At 35.8% G+C, this 22,612-nt stretch overlaps 1 protein-coding gene across 1 annotated transcript in view; it reads right to left on the reverse strand.

Annotated features, from left to right (window-relative positions):
- Positions 1 to 3,069: 3,069 nt before the first annotated feature.
- The window catches only part of LOC141391814 (uncharacterized), a gene marked incomplete at its 3' end in the record, with an annotated part of 32,308 nt that continues 12,765 nt past the window's right edge, over positions 3,070 to 22,612 (reverse strand). Inside the window, exons 2-5 of the mRNA XM_073964509.1 lie at positions 6,243 to 8,680; positions 5,498 to 6,086; positions 3,398 to 4,144; positions 3,070 to 3,293 (exon numbers count right to left, since the gene is read on the reverse strand). Coding sequence (XP_073820610.1) covers positions 3,070 to 3,293; positions 3,398 to 4,144; positions 5,498 to 6,086; positions 6,243 to 8,680 — 3,998 coding nt within the window. The remainder of the gene's footprint in view (positions 3,294 to 3,397; positions 4,145 to 5,497; positions 6,087 to 6,242; positions 8,681 to 22,612) is intronic.

The following is a 22,612-nucleotide window of genomic DNA, read 5'->3' on the forward strand; positions in this document are numbered from 1 at the left end:
TTACATCTTTGTGTTTATTTCAGCTTTAGTCCATATTTTGTTGTAATTCAATTGCTTGAATAACAACAAAATATTTTAAAGTGGATATGAAATTGATTAGTTGCGGGCGAAGGGTAGGGAATAATATAGTTTCAGTTGTCACCAAACAACTTCATCAGTTCCCTTTTTCGCCGACTCTGTATCGATAAACAGGTCAATAAAGCCATCTAGCAAATTAAATAAAATGAGAAATTTGCTGTATGGCCCTAAAGCTGTTTACCCTACAATTTGAGTCGAACTAAAGAATTTCATATCCACCACTGTTTTTATGTCGTCTTTGCTTCGCAAAGAATACAGCAAATTTCTCATTTTATTTAATTTGCTAGGTGGCTTTATTGACCTGTTTATCGATACAGAGTCGGCGAAAAAGGGAACTGATGAAGTTGTTTGGTGACAACTGAAACTATAGTATTCCCTACCCTTCGCCCGCAACTAATCAATTTCATATCCACTTTAAAATATTTTGTTGTTATTCAAACAATTGAATTACAACAAAATATGGACTAAAGCTGAAATAAACACAAAGATGTAAAATACTGCAGTCCAACAATAAAAAACGCCAACAACAAAAATAGGCATAAGCACGGCCTTGTTGACCAATGCGTAATGCAAAAACAACTTTCTGGTTGTTTTTACCCCCGCTTATTGAAGCAACACTCCTATGTTCGTATTCTTTGCGAAGCAAAGACGACATAAAAACAGTGGTGGATATGAAATTCTTTAGTTCGACTCAAATTGTAGGGTAAACAGCTTTAGGGCCGTACAGCAAATTTCTGATTTTATTTAATTTGCTAGATGGCTTTATTGACCTGTTTATCGATACAGAGTCGGCGAAAAAGGGAACTGAGGAAGTTGTTTGGTGACAACTGAAACTATAGTATTCCCTACCCTTCGCCCGCAACTAATCAATTTCATATCCACTTTAAAATATTTTGTTGTTATTCAAACAATTGAATTACAACAAATTATGGACTAAAGCTGAAATAAACACAAAGATGTAAAATTCTGCAGTCCAACAATAAAAAACGCCAACAACAATAATAGGCATCAGCACGGCCTTGTTGACCAATGCGTAATGCAAAAACAACTTTCTTGTTGTTTTTACCCCCGCTTATTGAAGCAACACTCCTATGTTCGTATTCTTTGCGAAGCAAAGACGACATAAAAACAGTGGTGGATATGAAATTCTTTAGTTCGACTCAAATTGTAGGGTAAACAGCTTTAGGGCCATACAGCAAATTTCTCATTTTATTTAATTTGCTAAATGGCTTTATTGACCTGTTTATCGATACAGAGTCGGCGAAAAAGGGAACTGATGAAGTTGTTTGGTGACAACTGAAACTATAGTATTCCCTACCCTTCGCCCGCAACTAATCAATTTCATATCCACTTTAAAATATTTTGTTGTTATTCAAACAATTGAATAACAACAAAATATGGACTAAAGCTGAAATAAACACAAAGATGTAAAATTCTGCAGTCCAACAATAAAAAACGCCAACAACAATAATAGGCATCAGCACGGCCTTGTTGACCAATGCGTAATGCAAAAACAACTTTCTTGTTGCCCCAAATACAAACCCGAATTACCGAGAAATAAAAGAAATTAAACAGAAGGCAGTTATTATTCTAATATTAAATAATAGTTTATTAATAAATAATAATATTCGTTCCGCAACGATAATATACCTTTTATTTAGACCGCTAGTTAATTGGGTGAGAGCCTATTAAAGAGTAAAAAGAAATTGCAAGGTGATCAGAGTCAGAACAATCCTCCACAGTCTGGAAATACTCTCTCTGCATCCGAACTAGGCGAATAGGTCCACGGAGAGGGTTAGCAGTAAAACTTCCAATATAATTGGGAGCTTCTCTCTAACATCCGAACAGTGCGAATTGGCTCTCCGGAGAGGCAGAGGAAATTTCATGACCAATAGGGATTTCAATCAAGGAATTGACTGAACAGACCGGGGAATGTTCTGAGGCAACATTCTGGCTTAAACATTGCCGGCCACCTTGCAACGACAGACTAAGTTGCAACATAAATGGACTGTACAATAAATAAGATATCTTAACCATGACAATATTGAATTTGATAAGAACGTAAATTCAGTTTCAGTGAGCTTTTTATTCATAATACTTGTTTTCCGGATTATAATATATATGTTTTCCATGCTTTTTTTTTGTTATTCTATATAAATTAGTTAACAAATTTAAAATTTAAAACTAAGTTTGAACAGTGCCGGAAATAATCCATCCAAAGGTGGTGTACTGGGCAGCAGGTAAACCTGTTTGAGCCAGAACCCGTGAGGTAATAATTTGTGCATATATTTCGGGACCTAATATCATAGCTATAGCTCCCGCGCGATAAAAGGTCGGATCAGCGAGTGCCAATCCTACAAACGCCTCGCGAACCGAGTCCGGAAGTGACATAGGGGGGGTCATCCCATATGACAGTTTCGCGACCCGCGCTGTTAGGTAGTGTCGCTTCGTACAGTCAAAATTGGACATGATCATGATATCACATGTGGGAGATCCCTCGAGGTTTGTTACCGGCCAGTTTAGTTGCGACACTAACGACTCAGAAATATAGTTACTTCTGCTGCAGGGATCTAATAACGCTCTAACTGGAATGCTAGAGCCCGGTATACAAAAACGAACGATGAGAGTAGGAGCTAATGTGATCACTCTCCGGACAGGTAGTGAGGGAATTCTAGGTGGCGAACTAGGTCTTACTATCGCGTAAGGCGATACATGATTTTGGACCGGGTTATCTGAATGAGACACAGCCGGAGAGTTTGCATGCGAGGGGGCACCCGGTTTTTTCTTTGGGCGTGAACGAGAGTGCAACATAGTGTGATGATTTTCTTTGCAGTGAAGGCATCGAAGTTTTACCGGGCAAGATTCTTTCCTATGACCAATGCCGAGGCAATTTATACAGTAACCGTTCGAGAGTACTGCATACAACCTTTTTTCATGAGTCATCCGTTTGAACGCGTTGCACAAGTACAGTGGATGTGGTTTGGAACATACGCGGCATAATGGACGACGCGATTTAGATGCCACGGAACGAGGCAATGGTCCCGAGGTGGCTTGGGAAGGTTTTGGCGTGTCAACGTCTACGGGAGGAGTATTTATACACGCTGGAATAGAAGTGTCAGTGGCAAGCTCGCGTTCTAATTCGCCATCCGACATCATGTCATCATCATAGTCAGGAAGAACGACTTCGGGGAAAAGTTCATTAGGCGCTTCCATATCTATAAATTAAACGGCGACACAGAGAAACATTGAAAAATGGTTGAATGGTATTATTTTTAGTTGGGCAGAGCTACTAATTTCGTGACTGGTCGTCTGATTATACCCTGTTCGGTTCGAACGTCAACTACCCTAACATGTCCATCATCTCCGGGATGGACTTGTACTACACGACCTAATCGCCAAGACGTTGGAGGTAATTGTTCGTGACGTACCACAACTAAGTCGTCTACCTGCAGGTCGCGTTGGGGAAATTTCCATTTGTAACGTTTTTGTAGGTTGTGTAAGTATTCTTCACGCCATCTGTTGCAGAGTTGTTGGGTTAATGCTTGTATTTTCCTATACCGATTTATTAAACTAATAGAACCATCGTCACATAATGGTTCAGGAGGAGATAATAGAGGGGCTCCTATAAGGAAATGACCCGGGGTTAGAGCTACCATGTCGTGTGGGTTATCATTTACCGGACCTAGGGGTCTTGAATTCAAACAAGCCTCAATGCGAGCTAGAACCGTACTAAACTCCTCAAACGTATATTTTAGATTCTTGGCATATTTACGAAAATGTATCTTGAAACTACGAACGGCGGCTTCCCAAAGTCCGCCCATATGGGGTGCGCCTGCTGGTATAAAATTCCACGAAAGTTCTTGATATCCATACGAACAGGATACTCGATCTCTCGTATCCCGCATAAAGTTTCTATAATCCTTTTCTATAGCACGGGAGGCACCAACAAAGTTGGTCCCGTTATCTGAAAATATCGCTTTGGGACAACCTCGACGAGCAATGAAACGCTGAAATGCCTCTAAGAAATTATCCGTGGATAAACTGGATGCGGCTTCTAAATGTACGGCTTTGGTGGAAAAACACACGAACACGCACACATAACCTTTGGTGATTTTGCAAGCCCTACCTGTGAAGGATTTGATATCAAAGGGTCCTGCAAAGTCCACCCCGGTGGTGGTGAAAGGACGGGAGAGCACGGTTCGCTCTGGAGGTAAGGCAGCCATGATTTGCTGGCAGGACTTTTTCTTTTCCAGCATACAACTTTTACAATTCCGAATCACTTTGCGAATAAGCGTTTTTATTCTGGGAATCCAATACTCTATTCGCAAAATACGCAGCATGAGGAGGTTTCCGCCATGAATTGAAATCAGATGTACATACTCCACCAGAAGAAGAGTGAATCGACTGTGATAAGGTAGAATAATAGGATTCTTTTCCCTGTACGAAAGGGTGGGAGATTTTGCTAGTCTGCCGTTAAGACGCATGACACCTTCTTGATCGATATAGGGATTCAATGGGAGAAGAGAACTTCGAGGAGGTAGATGGATTTTGTCTGACAAACACTTATATTCTTCTGGAAAATACGCCTTCTGTGCTATAATTGTAAGACGGAGCTTAACGGTTCTTATTTCTTCGGTTGTGATGGTTTTACTAGAGAAATTATCATTTGACCGATTCTGGGGGTGAACGCGATTAATGAATCGCAAAAGATAACACATAATGCGTAAGGCCTTGTCCAAACGCCCAAATCTGTTTAAAACTTCCTCATATTCTGAAAAGAATGTAAAATGTGTGCGAACATGTCGCAGTTCTAAGTCCGTGTCGAGAGGCAATAGAGTAGATGTTTTCCAGCTGGAAGAATCGTTTAACAACCACTTAGGCCCTTTCCACCAAAGAGATGAAGTAGAGAGTTCAGAAGATGAAAGACCACGACTGCCCAGATCTGCTGGGTTTTCCTCTGAGCGGACGTGAAACCATTGACCATTGCCGATATTTTCTTGTATTCGACTAACTCTATTCGCGATAAAGGTTACCCAAGTAGACGGCGGTTTACGAAGCCATGAGAGAACGATCGTCGAATCCGTCCAACAATATACCTTACTAATCGGAATTTCAAGTTCACTTATTATCGCCTGTAGCAAATCGGAAGCCAGAGCGGCCCCACATAGCTCTAAGCGTGGGAGAGAAATACATTTAAGAGGCGCCACTTTAGTTTTTGACGACAGCAAGAAAACGTTAACCAATCCATTGTTAGATATTGTGCGTAAGTAAACTACTCCCGCATAAGCCTTCTCCGAGGCATCGGAAAACACATGCAGTTCTACCTGATCCCCAGGAACATAGTGAACCCAACGAGGAATTTGAATTTTATTGACTCCTGTATATTGTTCCACGAATTTCTCCCATGCAAATCTCGTACCTTCTGGAAGTGGATCATCCCATTCGATGTGATCTAACCAAACTCTTTGCATTATGATCTTTGCAACTACAATGACGGGCGACAACCAGCCTACGGGATCAAACAGTTTTGCGATACTGGACAAAACTTCTCTCTTAGAATAGCTGACTTTCTTTTGTATCGGATCTACACAAAAGAAGAAGACATCTGAATGAGCATTCCAGCGAATGCCAAGGGGTTTAGAACTACTACACTCAAAGAAGGATAACACTTGAGCGTCTACCAATTCATCAGCAGAGAATCTAGATAAAAGCGACATGTTATTCGAGGTCCATTTCCTCAATTCAAATTTAGCCGATGACAAAGCAGATATTAATTGGTCGCGTTGAGCACGAGCTGTGTGAAGGTCGTGGGCACCGGCCATGACATCGTCTACGTACATGCATTTGCGCAAGATGTGAGCTGCGAGTGGAAACTCCGACTCAGTATCATCTGCCAACTGGTGTAGAGAGCGAATTGCCAAAAAAGGAGCACAGTTAACACCGAAAGTAACCGTTTGCAATTCATAATCTTGAATAGGATCTTGGGGAGAATCTCTAAACAATATGCGCTGAAAGGAGCAATGAGCAGGGTGAACTAAAATTTGTCGATACATTTGTGTTATATCACAATTAAACACAAACCGAAATAAGCGCCATCTCAATATCAACAGAACTAAATCAGCTTGAAGTGTTGGTCCTACATGGAGTACATCGTTAAGACTTACACCTGTTGAAGTCTGATTGGAGGCATTAAAGACTACGCGCAATTTTGTTGTCTTCTTATCTGGATTAATCACGGGGTGGTGCGGAAGATAGCAAACATTACTGGTGTCTTGCGGTAGGGGAGGAACTGGACGCATATGATTAAGATGCAAATATTCACGAATTACATCATCATATACAGCCTTGACCATAGGTTTCTTAAGAAGAGCATTCTCATTGCGACAAAATTGCCTGAAGGCATTTTGGCGAGAAGTACCGAGTTGCAATGTTCTAGGGAATTCTGATTTGAAAGGTAGAGTAACTACATAGCGGCCTTCACCATTCCGACTTGTCGTTGTTCGATAATTATCCTCACAAAACCGATCGGAGGGAGAGAGGATTTTCCGTTTAGGAATTTCCTCCAATTCCCAAAATCTTTGCAGAGTTTTATTGAGAGAATCCTCCGCCAAACAATTTACAGTGGTTGTGAAAACGTGGACGGGAGGTATGGACATTGGTCCGGTCAGAATCCAGCCGAAAACGGTATTCTGAGCCAACAATGAACCTAATACATTTTGTTGAGTGCCATCCAGTAAAATCTGAGGGTAAAGGTCCGCACCTAACAATAAATCAACATGTCTACGATCGAACATATGAGCATCGGCGAAACAAAGAGGGGGTAATTGACAAACAAGCTCTGGACTAATCAAGAAAGAAGGCAGACGTTCCGAAATTTGAGGTAGCACAAGTGCATTGGTTTCTAATATAAGTGAAGGGGTGAGCCTAGAACTGATGGAGAGGAAACAATTTTTACGGGATGTTGCAGAGATGACACCATTAACACCTGATACTGTGGTTACTGCCGAACGAACTGGTAATTTCAGCCTATTTAGCAGCCGCTCCGTGATGAATGAAGCCTCAGAAGCTGGGTCAATTAATGCCCGTACTGGATACGAGACTCCTTGATGTAGAATGTTAACAATAGCCGTGCCTAATAGAATATTCCGATTCTGAGAAACGTGAAATACTTGGCGATTGGCGCCAGTGGAGGTAGATTGAACACTTTGACTAGTTGATTGTGGCTGAGCAGTTTCAAGTGGAGCTTGAGGGACATTGGTTTTTTGCGCTAAAACTTTAGGTCTATGTATCAATGTATGATGAGTCCCTTTACAAATACTACACCTATGGGGACTATTACATTCTTTAACCGAGTGACCGGTCGATAAACAGTTCCAACACTGCCCATATTTCCTGACAACAGAAAGCCGTTTATCAGTGGAGAGAATCTTGAATTTTGGACACTCGCGCAATGAATGTTGCAACTTTGGGCATAATACACACATCATTTTTGACGAAACCGTTGACTTAGTGAAATGTGTTTTCACTTGCTTTGAGTTTAGTTTGTGAATCGATTCAGGGCCTTTAATATCTTGTAAGCAATCTAACGTTTGTATCCTCTCCGACAGGAAAGTGTTTAATTCTTCCCAAGTGGACAAAGACGATTTGTTCTTAATGTTTTGTTCCCAAAGAGTGACAGTTGTTCGAGGTAACCGTTGAATACAATGATAGGTCAAAATTGGATCCCAATCGTTGGTGGGTATATCGTATACTTGCATGGCTGATAAACAACCATTTATGCCCCGTAGAAGATGCTTTAAAGATGAACTATTCTCACGTTCGATGGTAGGAAGATCGAACAATACCTTCAAATGACTATTCACAATTACCCTTTTATTATCATAGATTTTCTTTAATGCGTCCCAAGCTAAATCGAAACTGCGATGTGTAAGGGGGAATTTGGATACGATTTCACGGGCCTCACCGCTAGTTTTCCTGACCAGATGACAAAGCTTCTCAATGTCACTTAGTCGCGAATTCTTTATGTATACAGCCGTAAACAGATCTCTGAAGGTCGGCCAAGAATGGAAATTACCCTCGAACACATCGGTGTCGCACGGTGGGAGTGCTAAATTATGAACCTCGTTCATCGGAAATGGCGCGGAAATTTCAGAAATGTCGATTAGGCTCCTTTCCAGAGGCGGTGGGACCTCAGAATTTACCTGTGTTCCGATTTCCCGCGACGTGCGGGTAGAACTGCTCAAATTATGTTGGTCCGTACCAGTATTTGAGACAACCGAATCCTCAATGACCGAACTATCAGGGGGTTTGCGAGATTGAGACAGTTTTCCTAGTTTCCGGTTTATAGAGGAGAAACATCTCATATAAATCTGATATGATACATCGTATTTACTGTCTACTGAGTCTATATCCTCCTTTTTGGAATCTACGGCTGACATCAAATAATCAAGACATTTTTCGAATAATTCCTGTACTTTTCCCCAGAGTTTAAGAATTTCCTCTCGTCGAACCTCCAAATCATATTCGTCGATATCTTCGTCTCGCATGACGGAGAAATGAGTATCGAATTTAACCATGGCATCCGTAGCCCTTATGAATAAATCTAAGGGTGTGACAGGCATTTTATGAATTTATAATTATCTTTTCTCTTGAATTCAACAAAGTAATATCCCAAGAATTTAAAGAAAACGCATGCAAATGTATGTATGGAACTATGAAAGATGGTAATGCACGAGAAAAATTAACAAACCGACCTTTTTCAAATCAACTCTTCTCTTTAATTCAAAGTAATGTCTAATTTAACCTTATCGATTAGACGGAGAGATGTAGAAATGATGTATCTGGTTTATATAATAATGTTATTTAATAATAATAATAATAATATATATATTAATTAAAAAATATATATTAATTTATAAATATATTAATTAGCTAAAAAGGAATGTTCTATTGCGCGAATGTGGTACTCGATATCATAAATTTATTTATTGCTAGAATTTATTAAAATAACACTACTTGTTTTTCATTAAATATCTTACGAAGATTTCTCGAAGAATATTTGCAGTTACATTTAACTGGACTCTAGTGTAATGACAGCTGACTAACGCCGTTAAAATTAATACAACAGATGGTGCACGGCTTTGGACTTATAAGGGCTATTAGTGTGTGTGTGAATGTTGTTTGAGTACTCTCACAACACGAAATGAAATAGATTTTGTTTTTGTTATTTCTCTTTTATTAAGAGTGCGACTGGAAAACGAATTGTTGTTATTGTTATTTACTTGCGGTCTTACGGATAAATATGAGTATTTGAAAAACAAAAACAACGCGCATAAGAAATAAAACAAGAAACCGAATGGGAATGCACACCTAATACAAAGGCAACAAGAAATATTAAGAAGTTTGGTGTTCTTTATGTGAAATAAATAATTTACAGTCAAACTAACCCGACCAATTGTTTGCCGTTTCACACGATGCAATTTAATTGTTAAGAATATTAACACTTTTACACAACCGGTGGTGAAAGGAAATTGTGAAGATATTCGTGTAGGGTTATGGACGGACGACCAGCACTTTTATCAAACCGAATATATTTTTGAATGTTTTGATTAAACGAGACAATTAACACTCGCAATTTAGCTCACTGAATAATCTGAAATTACGTACCTGTTTACAATAATTTAGTTCTGTTGATGAGATTAGTGATAATATGATGACTGATGACTTGTGGTGTTGAGGGCTGTAAATCCGTGTTGTTTAATTTTCCTTTTATGGTGAAAAAAGAAAACTTTTGGTTAGATCCGGCTCGAATGGATCAAATGTTTGTTTGGTTATTAAACCCCAAATACAAACCCGAATTACCGAGAAATAAAAGAAATTAAACAGAAGGCAGTTATTATTCTAATATTAAATAATAGTTTATTAATAAATAATAATATTCGTTCCGCAACGATAATATACCTTTTATTTAGACCGCTAGTTAATTGGGTGAGAGCCTATTAAAGAGTAAAAAGAAATTGCAAGGTGATCAGAGTCAGAACAATCCTCCACAGTCTGGAAATACTCTCTCTGCATCCGAACTAGGCGAATAGGTCCACGGAGAGGGTTAGCAGTAAAACTTCCAATATAATTGGGAGCTTCTCTCTAACATCCGAACAGTGCGAATTGGCTCTCCGGAGAGGCAGAGGAAATTTCATGACCAATAGGGATTTCAATCAAGGAATTGACTGAACAGACCGGGGAATGTTCTGAGGCAACATTCTGGCTTAAACACCCCGCTTATTGAAGCAACACTCCTGCGTTCGTATTCTTTGCGAAGCAAAGACGACATAAAAACAGTGGTGGATGTGAAATTCTTTAGTTCGACTCAAATTGTAGGGTAAACAGCTTTAGGGCCATACAGCAAATTTCTCATTTTATTTAATTTGCTAGATGGCTTTATTGACCTGTTTATCGATACAGAGTCGGCGAAAAAGGGAACTGATGAAGTTGTTTGGTGACAACTGAAACTATAGTATTCCCTACCCTTCGCCCGCAACTAATCAATTTCATATCCACTTTAAAATATTTTGTTGTTATTCAAACAATTGAATTACAACAAAATATGGACTAAAGCTGAAATAAACACAAAGATGTAAAATTCTGCAGTCCAACAATAAAAAACGCCAATAAAATAAAAAGTTTTCGCTTTAATGGCGGGCAAATTGTTCTGTATTGGCAAGTCAACTGATTGCTTGCTAGTTTTTGCAGGGAAAGTGTCTGTTTACTTTTAAAATTTTTCTTGCAAAAGAGAATAAAAACTCTTTACTCTCCGAGAAAGTTCTTGCTGGTCAATCCTTGCTGGGAAAGTAACCAGACAGACCTATTATTTTTATGGTAGTTAAAAGTAATCCAGTAAGGAAAGTTCAATTGGACGACTTTATGATACCCGACACCACTGTGAATAATTTCTAGACCAAATTTCGTCACAAGTTTTAAATTTGATCAAAATGGCACACATATAGAGCGTTTGGTGCATAAAATAATTCAAATCGGCCGAAAATGTGTGAGGGCCATATCCATTTATTTCTAGACTAGGGATACGTAAAACTGATTTCGGTTATTCGATTATTGGCCCTAAAATTTCTAAAAGTCGTAGTCGACTATTGACTGTGCAAAAACCGTACAATCGATTATTCTTAATCGACTTTCGAAAGTCGGAGTCAACTATTATTCGTAGTCAATAGGTCTATTCGATAACCCAAAACTTTGCACAAATTTGTAAAAACTTTTACAAAATGCTGTTCGAAAACAAACTTGTTCAATAAAAGAGAAATGAGAAGTAGTTGCAAGAACTTGCAAATACTTTTTACTTGCGAAGATATCGAACAGGGTAAATTATAGTCGTAGTCTTTTATTATTCCTAGTCGACTATTAGTCGTAGTTGACTATTGGGTGTGCTAAAACCGCGTATGGGCGGTACTTCTTTATTTATATAAATCACGGATCGCATAAATGAAAATTGTCGATTATATTCAATTATAATCGGTTTTCGGCGGTTAACGAATAATCGAAAGTCGTGTTTCAAGCTTTTCACGAAAACCGTATAATCGGTAAACCGATTATTGGATTTCACTGCGTATTCCTAAATCGGAGGTGTCAACAAATTTTCCAATATCGTTTAAAATTTCTTTATAAAAGTCTTCAGAGAAAATAGTATATATAAAGGAATCGGTATCCATGTAATTCAAAATAATACGACCGCCAAATTAAATCTTCATGTAACTGTAATGAAATGCATACATTTTTAATTTAGATAGTTCTAAAATACAAAAACCCAAGTAAATAGGTTTGTTGTATGTTATTGAGGATTTATTCATTTGTATCGCCCAACTTGTCTCAGTAAATTGAGCTATACTATGAACGAACGGCTCTGCTATTAGTGCTCGGGCTCCCTTATTACGTTTATTTAATGTTTCCAAAGTGGTTACCAACCTTACATCTTTTCTTTTCTCAACATTTTCCATTGTTTTTCCATAAACCGAATTGTTATATAGCTTGCACATATTTTTATCAAATGTGTTTGTTGCTTTCATTCTTTCTGTGGTGTGTTGTTTTATCAATGTAGGGTGCTAACCATGGTTCCTGATCAAAAGCTAATGCCCTATGAACTTTTGTCAATATTAAGCCATTCTCTAAACATTGTTTTAGTACCATGTAATGTTTGATATAATTTCGTTTTGGTTCAAAGTCCGCAATAAGCTTTTTTTTGTTTACACCCTACAATTTGTTTATTTTCAGAGCAAAATGGTAAGTCATTGTGGTAATCATGAAGGTAATCAGGATAGTCAAGATCTACTTCTAATGTGTAACCTGTAGGGGAATGTAGTTTCAATTTTAAAATATCTTGTACGACAGTATTCATTTCATTTTGTTGAAGCCACCTAAAATTACCTTTAGGAAGAGATTGCCCAACCATAGAGGTTATTTGCATCTAGATATGATAAAAAGGAAGATGGAAGAGTTTTATCAAGATCTCTCATATACTTGTTGTTGGCTTTTGTGTATTTTCTAGTGCATTGTGTAAGGCCTCCACGAACCCCACCTTTTATAAAATTTTACATGTCTAAAATCTAATTTAATCTTTGTATGTCGAAGCATAGCATCAAAAAAAGAGACAGGAACCGTATAATATTGGCATGGATCCAGTTTATGAAATTTTTTACATGTTTTTCGGAAATTTTCAAACACGTCAGTTAAGAGTAGGACATCTGTTAACAGATACAATTCAAGGTATGTTGACACTTAAATACTTGCCAAATATTCTTTGCATGTTCATATTCCTCTTCAGTGCAATCATTTTCATTCAATTTATTATGAAATGCCTCTATGGGAGGTAGCTCTGTATCACTCAACTTGTTAAAATCATTTAAATATTCATAGCAAAAGAGTCCTTTTTCCTCATTAAGCTGAATTCATAGGGGTTAGGAAAATTAGCTCGTACTGCAACTAAGTTATCATCGGTAAGATTCCCTGCTAAAGTGTCTAGACTATCAGGCAAAAATCTAAAAGAATCCAAAAATCTATATTCTAATGTCTTTCCCGCACCCATGTCTATTTTATGCGACAACGATATATATGTACAATTCCTTATTTAGCGGTTTGTGGTGGTTTGTCCCTCAATGTTATCCAGAAGCTCTCGGACAAAAAGATGACAATCGTATCCGGAAAAATTATGAAAGAAAATAGGAATAAAGGCCAGTACAGTATAGTTTAAATTACAATGGCTGTGTGCAGCTCCTCTATACTTTCTGTTATGTGACTGTTTAGCAGTTTACCTCTTTTGCACTTGTTACCAATAGACAAGATCTTTTTTGCTTATTTTCAAATTCAATTTCACCTTTTTATTTACAATACAGTTAAGGTTTTGTATGTACAAATGGATTACATAGGTAAGTATAGCACTTTTTCAAGGTAAGTATTTTATTTTCTTTTTCTGTAGGTATGGTTTTTCAAAGGTAAATAATTGGTTATAAAATAACAGGTAAGTAGAAAGTTTAAAGCGTTTACACTGGTAAGTATGAATGTTATTATGTTAATTTAAGGCTTAAATCTTTTTATGCCTTTTTGTTCTTGTGTTTTTCACTGGTGAGTATTGGTAATTACAGTTAAGTATTTTTGTACAAATATTTACTATTCAATTTAACTTTTCCCTGTACCAATATTTAATATGACAGTTGTAGGAGGGGTTGTGTCCTGTATCAATTAAAAAACTAAAAAAACGAATTAGTGTCAAATAAATCAAACAACCCTTTAACTAGGGTAATTAATTCTTGATATGTGCCCTGCAGGTGTTTATGTTTACGGTTAAGTCTATGGGTAAGATATAGAATTGTTATTGTTATCCCTTTTGTGTTTATTTTTATATATTAAAATTAAAAAAAAAAACTAATTAAAACTAGGATTGTTTTGGAAAATGAAAGGGCGACTGCAGGTGGATAATGCAAGTGGGTGGTGTGAGATTATACTAATGATGTGATGCAAACAAAAAAGAATTGTTGTTAATATTGATCATTGTGTATGCATATGTGATTTGTATGGGAATTTTTATGGTAGGGATGATCATGGTACGTTGTTGTTGTGGACGCACATAGTGAGGGATGATTGTGTGTCCTAGTCGATCGCACCCAATAACATTTGAATGAATTTTTTTTATGTGTTATTGTTATTGAAGATGTGTATATGCATTTTACAATGGGTTATTTTTCTGTAGTGTTTTTTGTTTTGGTGGCGACAATTAGGGATTTCAGTGTCGTCAGTAATTGAGTTTGTGGTTGTTTGTAAGACGACATACTTTAGAATTTTTTATAACTGTGGAATTTCTTCAAGTGTTTTGTTCTTTGGATTGATGGATGCATGGTGGTCTTCGAGTGTAAAGAGTTTTTCTTATTGGCGACAACTGAGAGTTTAATTATTTGAGTTTTGGTGGCGACAATTAGCGACTTCAGAGTCCGAAGCAATTATGTATGGGATTTTAAAGTCAAAATATTAAAAAATGTTAATATCAAGTCAAGTGTTATATTCGATTTGTTATGAAAAACATGAATTGCATATTTCTTTACTGTAGCATTTCCTCAAATATATTGTTTAGATTGATGGATTCATGGTGGTCTTCAAGTGCAAAGATTTTTCTTATTGACGACAATATTGATGTTGCATGATGCAATATGTTTGTTTGTTTAAATAGCTACATGGGTTTGTTCTTCATTTAACAGTGTATCCTTTATAAAAAAAGTAAGAAGAAGAAAAATTTTCGAAAAATCATTCAGTTTAGTTATTCCGTTCAAAGCTAAAAAACCATGCCTTCAAAATTTTTAAAAACAAGTTCCTCAAAAAATGCACTTAGAATTAAAAGGTCATCAACGATGAAGTCCTACATCATCAAAGACTATAATCTGGTTAGATGATGAGTATATGTGGTATAACCCTGAAGCGGCAGCCGAATTGGACAACAAACTAGCTCGCCAAGGACTAATAACACTGTGCAGCAGCATTTTTGGGGGGTGGAAAATTTCTTTTGAATATGAAAGCACTTGAAGAGTATACTAAGAACCCAAAAGGAAATTTTCGCCATAGGTCAAGTTTCTGAGATATCTCGCGATGAGTTTTTTGATTTTTTCCCTATAATACTTGGTAAAATAGCTCCATATCTCTATTTGGCGTTGTTGTAGCTTCATTTTGAGGTGACATGTCTTTAGTCAAATCGATTGTCGAATGTTTTTGTAGAACATTTCATTCTTCTAACCCAATGCCTTTCATGTCCTTTTCGTCCTTTGTTTCTTGAACCGTAGTGAAAGTACCACAAGATGAGATTTTTCAGCATCCAAATATTCTACAAAAATTTTGATCAGAAGATTTTAGCTATGGTTCTCTTTGACAGCTAATCGATTCTGTCACATTTTCATTGTCCTTTTTGACATTTAATCGGTTTTTGGTTCAGAAATAAACTATGTTTTGTTTTTCTGTATATTCGGCATTGGTTATTTATTGGTATGTAGACATAACAGTTGGTTATTGCTTATTTAGACATCTGGTGTGCTTCTGAAATATTTACCACAAATAGCTCTTGTATCCGGATAATCCGACATTAAAACGGATTTTTGAACCGGTTTTAAGTAACCGATTAAACTTATATGTATACCGTTAAAAAGCTTATAGAGTTGTCAATCAAATTAAATTAATTCGTTTCTGAAAACTTTGTTAGTTGCAGTTCTAGAACAAAAAAACCGATTTCTTAAACCGTTTTTAAGGAAAAATATCAAAACGCGCAAATATGGAGATCAAAGGCTGGGGGGCGAACAATTCTTTTTGGCGATGAAAGTCGATGAAGATAATAATACGAACGCGGAAGGACAGTTACGCCGTAGGTCAAACTTCTGAGTTATGGCGAAATGAATTCTTTCTTGACAAACTATACATACCTACATGACAAAAAACAAGCGAAATTTGATCGCGCCATAACTCAGAAGTTTGACCTACGGCGTAACTGCCCTTCCTCGTTCGTATTATTATCTTCATCGACTTTCATCGCCAAAAAGAATTGTTCGCCCCCCCCCCAGCCTTTGATCTCCATATTTGCGCGTTTTGATATTTTTTCCTTAAAAACGGTTTAAGAAATCGGTTTTTTTGTTCTAGAACTGCAACTAACAAAGTTTTCAGAAACGAATTAATTTAATTTGATTGACACCTCTATAAGCTTTTTAACGGTATACATATAAGTTTAATCGGTTACTTAAAACCGGTTCAAAAATCCGTTTTAATGTCGGAATATCCGGATCAAAAATTGAGATAACCGGATCTATCTTCCAAGAAAATTTGTTATTAACGTGTTCACCATTACAACAGCTATTTGTGGTAAATATTTCAGAAGCACCCCAGATGTCTACATAAGCAATAACCAACTGTTATGTCTACATACCAATAAATAACCAATGCCGAATATACAGAAAAACAAAACATAGTTTATTTCTGAACCAAAACCGATTAAATGTCAAAAAGGACAATGAAAAGGTGACAGAATCGATTAGCTGTCAAAGAGAACCGTACCTAAAATCTTCTGATCAACATTTTTGTAGAATATTTGGATGCTGAAAAATCTTATCTTGTGGTACTTTCACTACGGTTCAAGAAATAAAGGACGAAAAGGACATGAAAGGCATTGAGTTAGAAGAATGAAATGTTCTACAAAAATATTCGCCAATCGATTTGACTGAAGATATGTCAACTTAAAATAAAGCTACAACAACGCCAAATAGCGATATGGAGCTATTTTACCAAGTATTATAGGGAAAAAATCAAAAACTTCATCGCGCGATATCTCAGAAACTTGACCTATGGCGAAAATTTCCTTTTGGGTTCTTAGTATGCTCATCAAGTACTTTCATATTCAAAAGAAATTTCCACCCCCCAGACTTTGAGTTTAATTTTGTGTCACAGTGTAATACATCCAAGAGTATGTCGGATGATAAATGAGGGACTTTCCATGGAAGGAGAAGCAGAAGATTTCCAAGAAGAGGATGTCGAAGAAGACACAAAAGATTCTAAAAAGGAAGAGGACACCAAAGATGAAGAAGAGGCACTTTCTACAGAAGTAGACGATTTCAAGAAGAGGATGTCGAAGAAGACACAAAAGATTCTAAAAGGGAAGAGGACACCAAAGATGAAGAAGAGGCACTTTCCATAGAAGTAGAAGATTTTCAAGAAGAGGACGTCGAAGAAGACATCAAAGATTCTGAAAAGGAAGAGGGCACCAAAGATGAAGAAGAGGACACCAAAGATGAAGAAGACCCCAAAGAAGGGGCAGAAAAAGAGAGCCAGGAATCAGAGGCTAGCATACCGAGGGAGGAGCTAATAAGTGAATGCCTCCGGGAATATGGTATGCATGAGGGGCAAGATTTAAATAATTTAGAATTTAGTGACTCATTTCTCAATAATGAAAATAATTTTATTCTGCCTATTTATTATCCTAGAGGTGGAAATTTTACCGAATATAAATGAGTATTGGATTATAAGTAGTATAGAAAATAATGATAATAATGTAATAGATTTAACCTCCGAAGATCAGGAAAACAAAGAAAATGTTAAAAACTTTTTAAATATATAAGAATTAGTTTAAATTATATTAATAAAAGAAAATAAATACTTTACCCTATATATTTTTTTATCAATAAAGAAGAAAGAAAAAGAAAGAAATATGTTAAAACATGCGTAAACATTATTAATAGGTGGAGCTAATTGGGGAGAGCTAAACGTGCAATATCGTATAAATAGATGAAACATTCTGTGAACAATATGCAGTTTAAAAACAAGTCTCATAAGATGAATTCCTACACAGAATTAGTAAATTCCTTCAATTTCTTACACTTTAAGAAAGTTGTTACCATGAAGGAAATGGAGTCTAGTAAGGAATATTACATCAATGGTGCCTATAAAACACAAACAAAATTTGGAATGAAGATAGTTTTAAATCTGGACGGCTACATTTTCTATCTACCTACAAGATTCCTTTCCTTGGGGGATGAAGCTATATCCAAATTGAATTAAGGAGGATTCTCAATTATAAAAAAAAAACACTACACGAGACGGGCGAATGCAACACATTTAAATTGGAATTGAAACACATTTTACCAAATGACTTGTATTATTCCTCATATACACCATAATAAAGAAATTATACAAAAAAAAATAAATAAAAAAATTATTCTTTTTATTTCTATAAAAGGCATTTCACACTTTCAGAAAAATTAGTATTGAAGAATAAGTTTCAACATAAACATGCAGTTCTCTAGTTGCCAAAATTTAAAATCATTCAACTTTCTAGAGGACTGTTTTCATAAACAAGATGAACGATTGAAGACATTCGACTCCTGGCCATTAACGAATCCTAAACCAAGGGATATGGCAATGCTTGGATTTTACTATACAGGACATGCAGATAGAGTTGCATGCTACTTTTGCGGGGTTGAAATTTGTTGTTGGAAGGAAACAGACTCACCACTATCGGAACATATACGATGGTCTAATAATTGTGCTCTTATACGAGGAATTTCAACCAATAATATTCCTTTAAACTCAAAGAAATTGAATAATCTCCTACCAGAAACCAGTTTTTATACATGTGGAATGCATAATATAACCATATCGGAGCAATTTCATTCCGAGGGAGTGGAACGTTTAAATTCAAGGACAATAGCATCATCACTACTGAGAACTCTAACAATGGTTCATTTATTATTATTCTTCATATTTTTGCTGACAATTCTTGCATGCATTTATACTTTTTTAATATATACTCTTGTAAATAAAAATCAATAATATATAGAGAATGAAACAATTTGTTTTTTTTTATTTATTTTTTATTTACATATAATCAGTTGTCTTAAATATTACACAATCTATTATATCCTTAGTCTATTTTTCAATAGAAACTCCAAACATAAATGTCCGCAATTAAATGAGTTAAATTTTTGTTTTCTTGCATAATTGTAACTTATATCCGTTCCTAAATATCGCAATATTTCCATAGGGGGCCCAAAACTATCAAAATATTCCTTTTTCTCATAATTTCTATAATACGCTACCCAATGGGTACCAGGGCCTTTGTACGAGTCCAGATTTACGATACCGCATTCCACCATTTGTGGTTTCTTAGGGAGTTTATCACGCCTGTAAACTCCTCTAAAATATTTTAATGTCTAAATCGGTAAGAGGCCTATTGGGTAGCTGACTAATTAGTTTTTTGTCGATAATATATTTTTACATATTATACCCATTCCTCTTTTAAATGGTTTGAGATAGAGTCCTTTTCCTATAGCAATCTTTTAAATGGATTTATTATGACGAATATTTTCTTCAAATTGTCTCTTTTCATCTTTTGTTGAGTTTATTGCTTTCACTATAGATGATCCACCATTGGCCAATGCTCCTACAGCGATTAGAGCGGTCAATATTGGTATTATTGGTAAAAAACCACAAATTTTCGGTACTTTTATAACTCTAGGAATAACAACATTGGATTTATTCCCCTTGAATGATTTTCCAATTGATTTTCGGGCAATTTTTATAGCGGTATTAATATCATGTGGCTTCTTCTTTTTTAAGATTGATGTTGCATTTTTCACCGCCGAAGAAAATAAATTCTTTTTGCATATTTTTTTATTAGGTATACCCATACCAGATTTAGATTTGGCTTTCATTGTGTTGGTGACCAAATACGCACTAATTTTTTCTCCCCAAATACAATCTTTTGCTTTCCTTCTACTCCAAGCCTTTACAGCTAGTTCCTGATCGGTTTCATTTCGTAGATTTATATCAGTTGTTTTGGAATAGTCAATATCATGTAGTTTACAAGCAGCATCTAAACCATTTATTCCTTTATCACCTCGTTGTAATCTTTTTTCCAACTTTGTTCCGGGTCCCCAATATTGATAACCAGGCAAATGAAGCTCAAAAGGAAGTGAATTTATAATATTATTTAGTAATCCTCTTCCTTGAATGTTTCGAATGCGATTGAGCTTATTTTGTAAATAAACAATCATTTTATATCTTAAGATATCTAGAAATAAAGAATGAAAATATATATCTTTCATGATATTTCATAATTATATACAGTATATAAAATGCGTTTGATGGATCAAGATACAAACATCAAAGTGAGAAACTTTGATTTTAAGCAAAATAATAAAGAAAAACCCAAGCATGGTCAATTGTTGCCAAACTCTATCAGAGCTGTGATAGTTGGCCCCTCTACTTGCGGAAAAAACAAACATTATGATTGGTTTAACAGAAAGTCCTAATGGATTGAAATTCGAAAATATATATTTATATTCAAAATCACTTCACCAACCAAAATAGAAATATTTAGAAGCGCTTGTCACACCGATAAAAGGAATGGGGTTCCATACATTTTCGGAAAATGCTGATGTAATACAACCAAATGATGCCAAAGAAAACTCAATAATGATATCTGATGATGTCGCATGTGAAAATCAAAACAATATTCGTGCCTATTTTTGCATGGGGAGGCATAGAAATATAGATTTTTTTTATTTATGTCAAACATATACGAGAATACCTAAACATCTTGTGAGAGATAATGTAAACTTCCTGATTATATTTAAACAAGATCATGTTAATATGAAACATATTTTCAATGAGCATGTTGGAGGAGATATGTCATTCAATAAGTTTGTTGAGATTTTTTGGTTATAAGCAAAGATGACAGCATTCAAAAGGGCCGATATAGAAAAGGATTTAATGTGTTTATTCACATTTAGTATTTTTCAACACGTTGATTTAATCACACATTCAAGAACTGTTTAAATCAGACCGGTTTATTATAAACATCCTTCATTAAACACTTCAGATTAGTTAAACCACCTCCAACTCAAACAAGTTAAGTCACTCAACCAGTTTATTACAAATACCCTGCAGTCTACTTTAAAGCACCTGTTTGGAAAAAACATGTCAGTTTAAAACCACCGGTATAAAACCACTGGTTTAAAAACCACCAGTATAAAACCACTGGTTTAAAACCACCAGTATAAAACCGCCAGTATTAAACCACTGGTTTAAAACCACCAGTATAAAACCACTGGTTTAAAACCACCAGTATAAAACAACCAGTTTAAAACCACTGGTTACAACCATCAGTTTAAAATCGGAGTATCTATGCCAAAAAATGGATGAGGACGTTCTCAAAGAACTTATTAGGTCAAGAAGTATTTTAAAACGAAAATTTCAATCAATCAAGCAGGGGAAAGACGAAATGGGGAAACAGTTGGAATACACGTTTAAACCTATAATTAAACCACTAAATAATGTTGATAAATTATCTCATTTAAATTTGACAGAAACCAAAAACACAATGAATACAATTAAAAAAAGAAGAAATGTTTAAACCTAAAAGCAAAATAAAAGAAGAAACCAAGTTTAATATCAAGGGTAAAGATCAAGGCGATTCCGATGATGAAATGTTTTATTCTGAAGACGAATCAGATGAAAAGGAAAAAGTCTATGCGAACGGAGCTGAAAGTTTACATACATTACTTGAAAGAAATTCATTTGATACAACATATGGTCCTCGGAAAGATGAAAATGGTGATTGGAATTTCGGTAATAGCAAGATGTATTTCGTTGATGATAAAACAAAAATAGGAAATCAAACTTGGGCTCTTACACCAGGCTTATATAAACTCCTATTTCATAAAAATCCAAAAGACTATGATATATATAAGAAAATTTTAGAGAATACATGTGTACATCGTAAAGATAATCAACCAAACGGAAATATAAGAGGAAACAGAGGTCCAAAATATACCAAAATAATCATCATTTAATGACTGTTAATCTCAATAAACCAAACTATATATACTGGGATGATCCTAACGAATTAGTTGATCGTTTAAAATTATTAATAGCATCTAAAAATGCTGGACACACAAACCAAGACAACGATATAGCATCTATTATTGAAGAGTTGAGAGAAGCTAATATAATACATTAACTTTAATGAAATGTAATCAATTATGAAATGAGCGTCGATAAACTCGGTCACTATTCCAATTCTAATATTTTTAGAAAAAATGCCTCAAAACTTTTGGGGGATTTCTATTGACCAGCATTATAACATCGATATCAAAAATAGGAAAATTAAAAACTTGGCGCCGCCATCGGAAAATAACGACGCAGTCAACAAAGCTTACCTACAAACACAAATCTTACACGCTAAAGAAATAATAACAAGAGATGTTGCAGCTGAAATTAGAAATCTACGAAATGAAATAGCTCGATTAAGGAAAGATCTCAGAACTGTTCGGAACCAACAAGATGTTGGATAACTTATGTCAATTCCTCAAAATACTATTCTCAACAGTGTTCTTAAAAAGTGAATAATGGAAAGACGTGTTGTTGTAAAAGAACTCCAATCACAAGCGAGAAAGCATTTTCCTCGCCGTAGAGTAGTAACAAAAGGCATTGATGATTTGTGGCAAGCAGA

The sequence above is a fragment of the Musca autumnalis genome, unplaced genomic scaffold (genome assembly GCF_047663935.1).
Source record: "Musca autumnalis isolate F117 unplaced genomic scaffold, ASM4766393v1 scaffold_121, whole genome shotgun sequence".
Lineage (NCBI taxonomy): Eukaryota > Metazoa > Arthropoda > Insecta > Diptera > Muscidae > Musca > Musca autumnalis.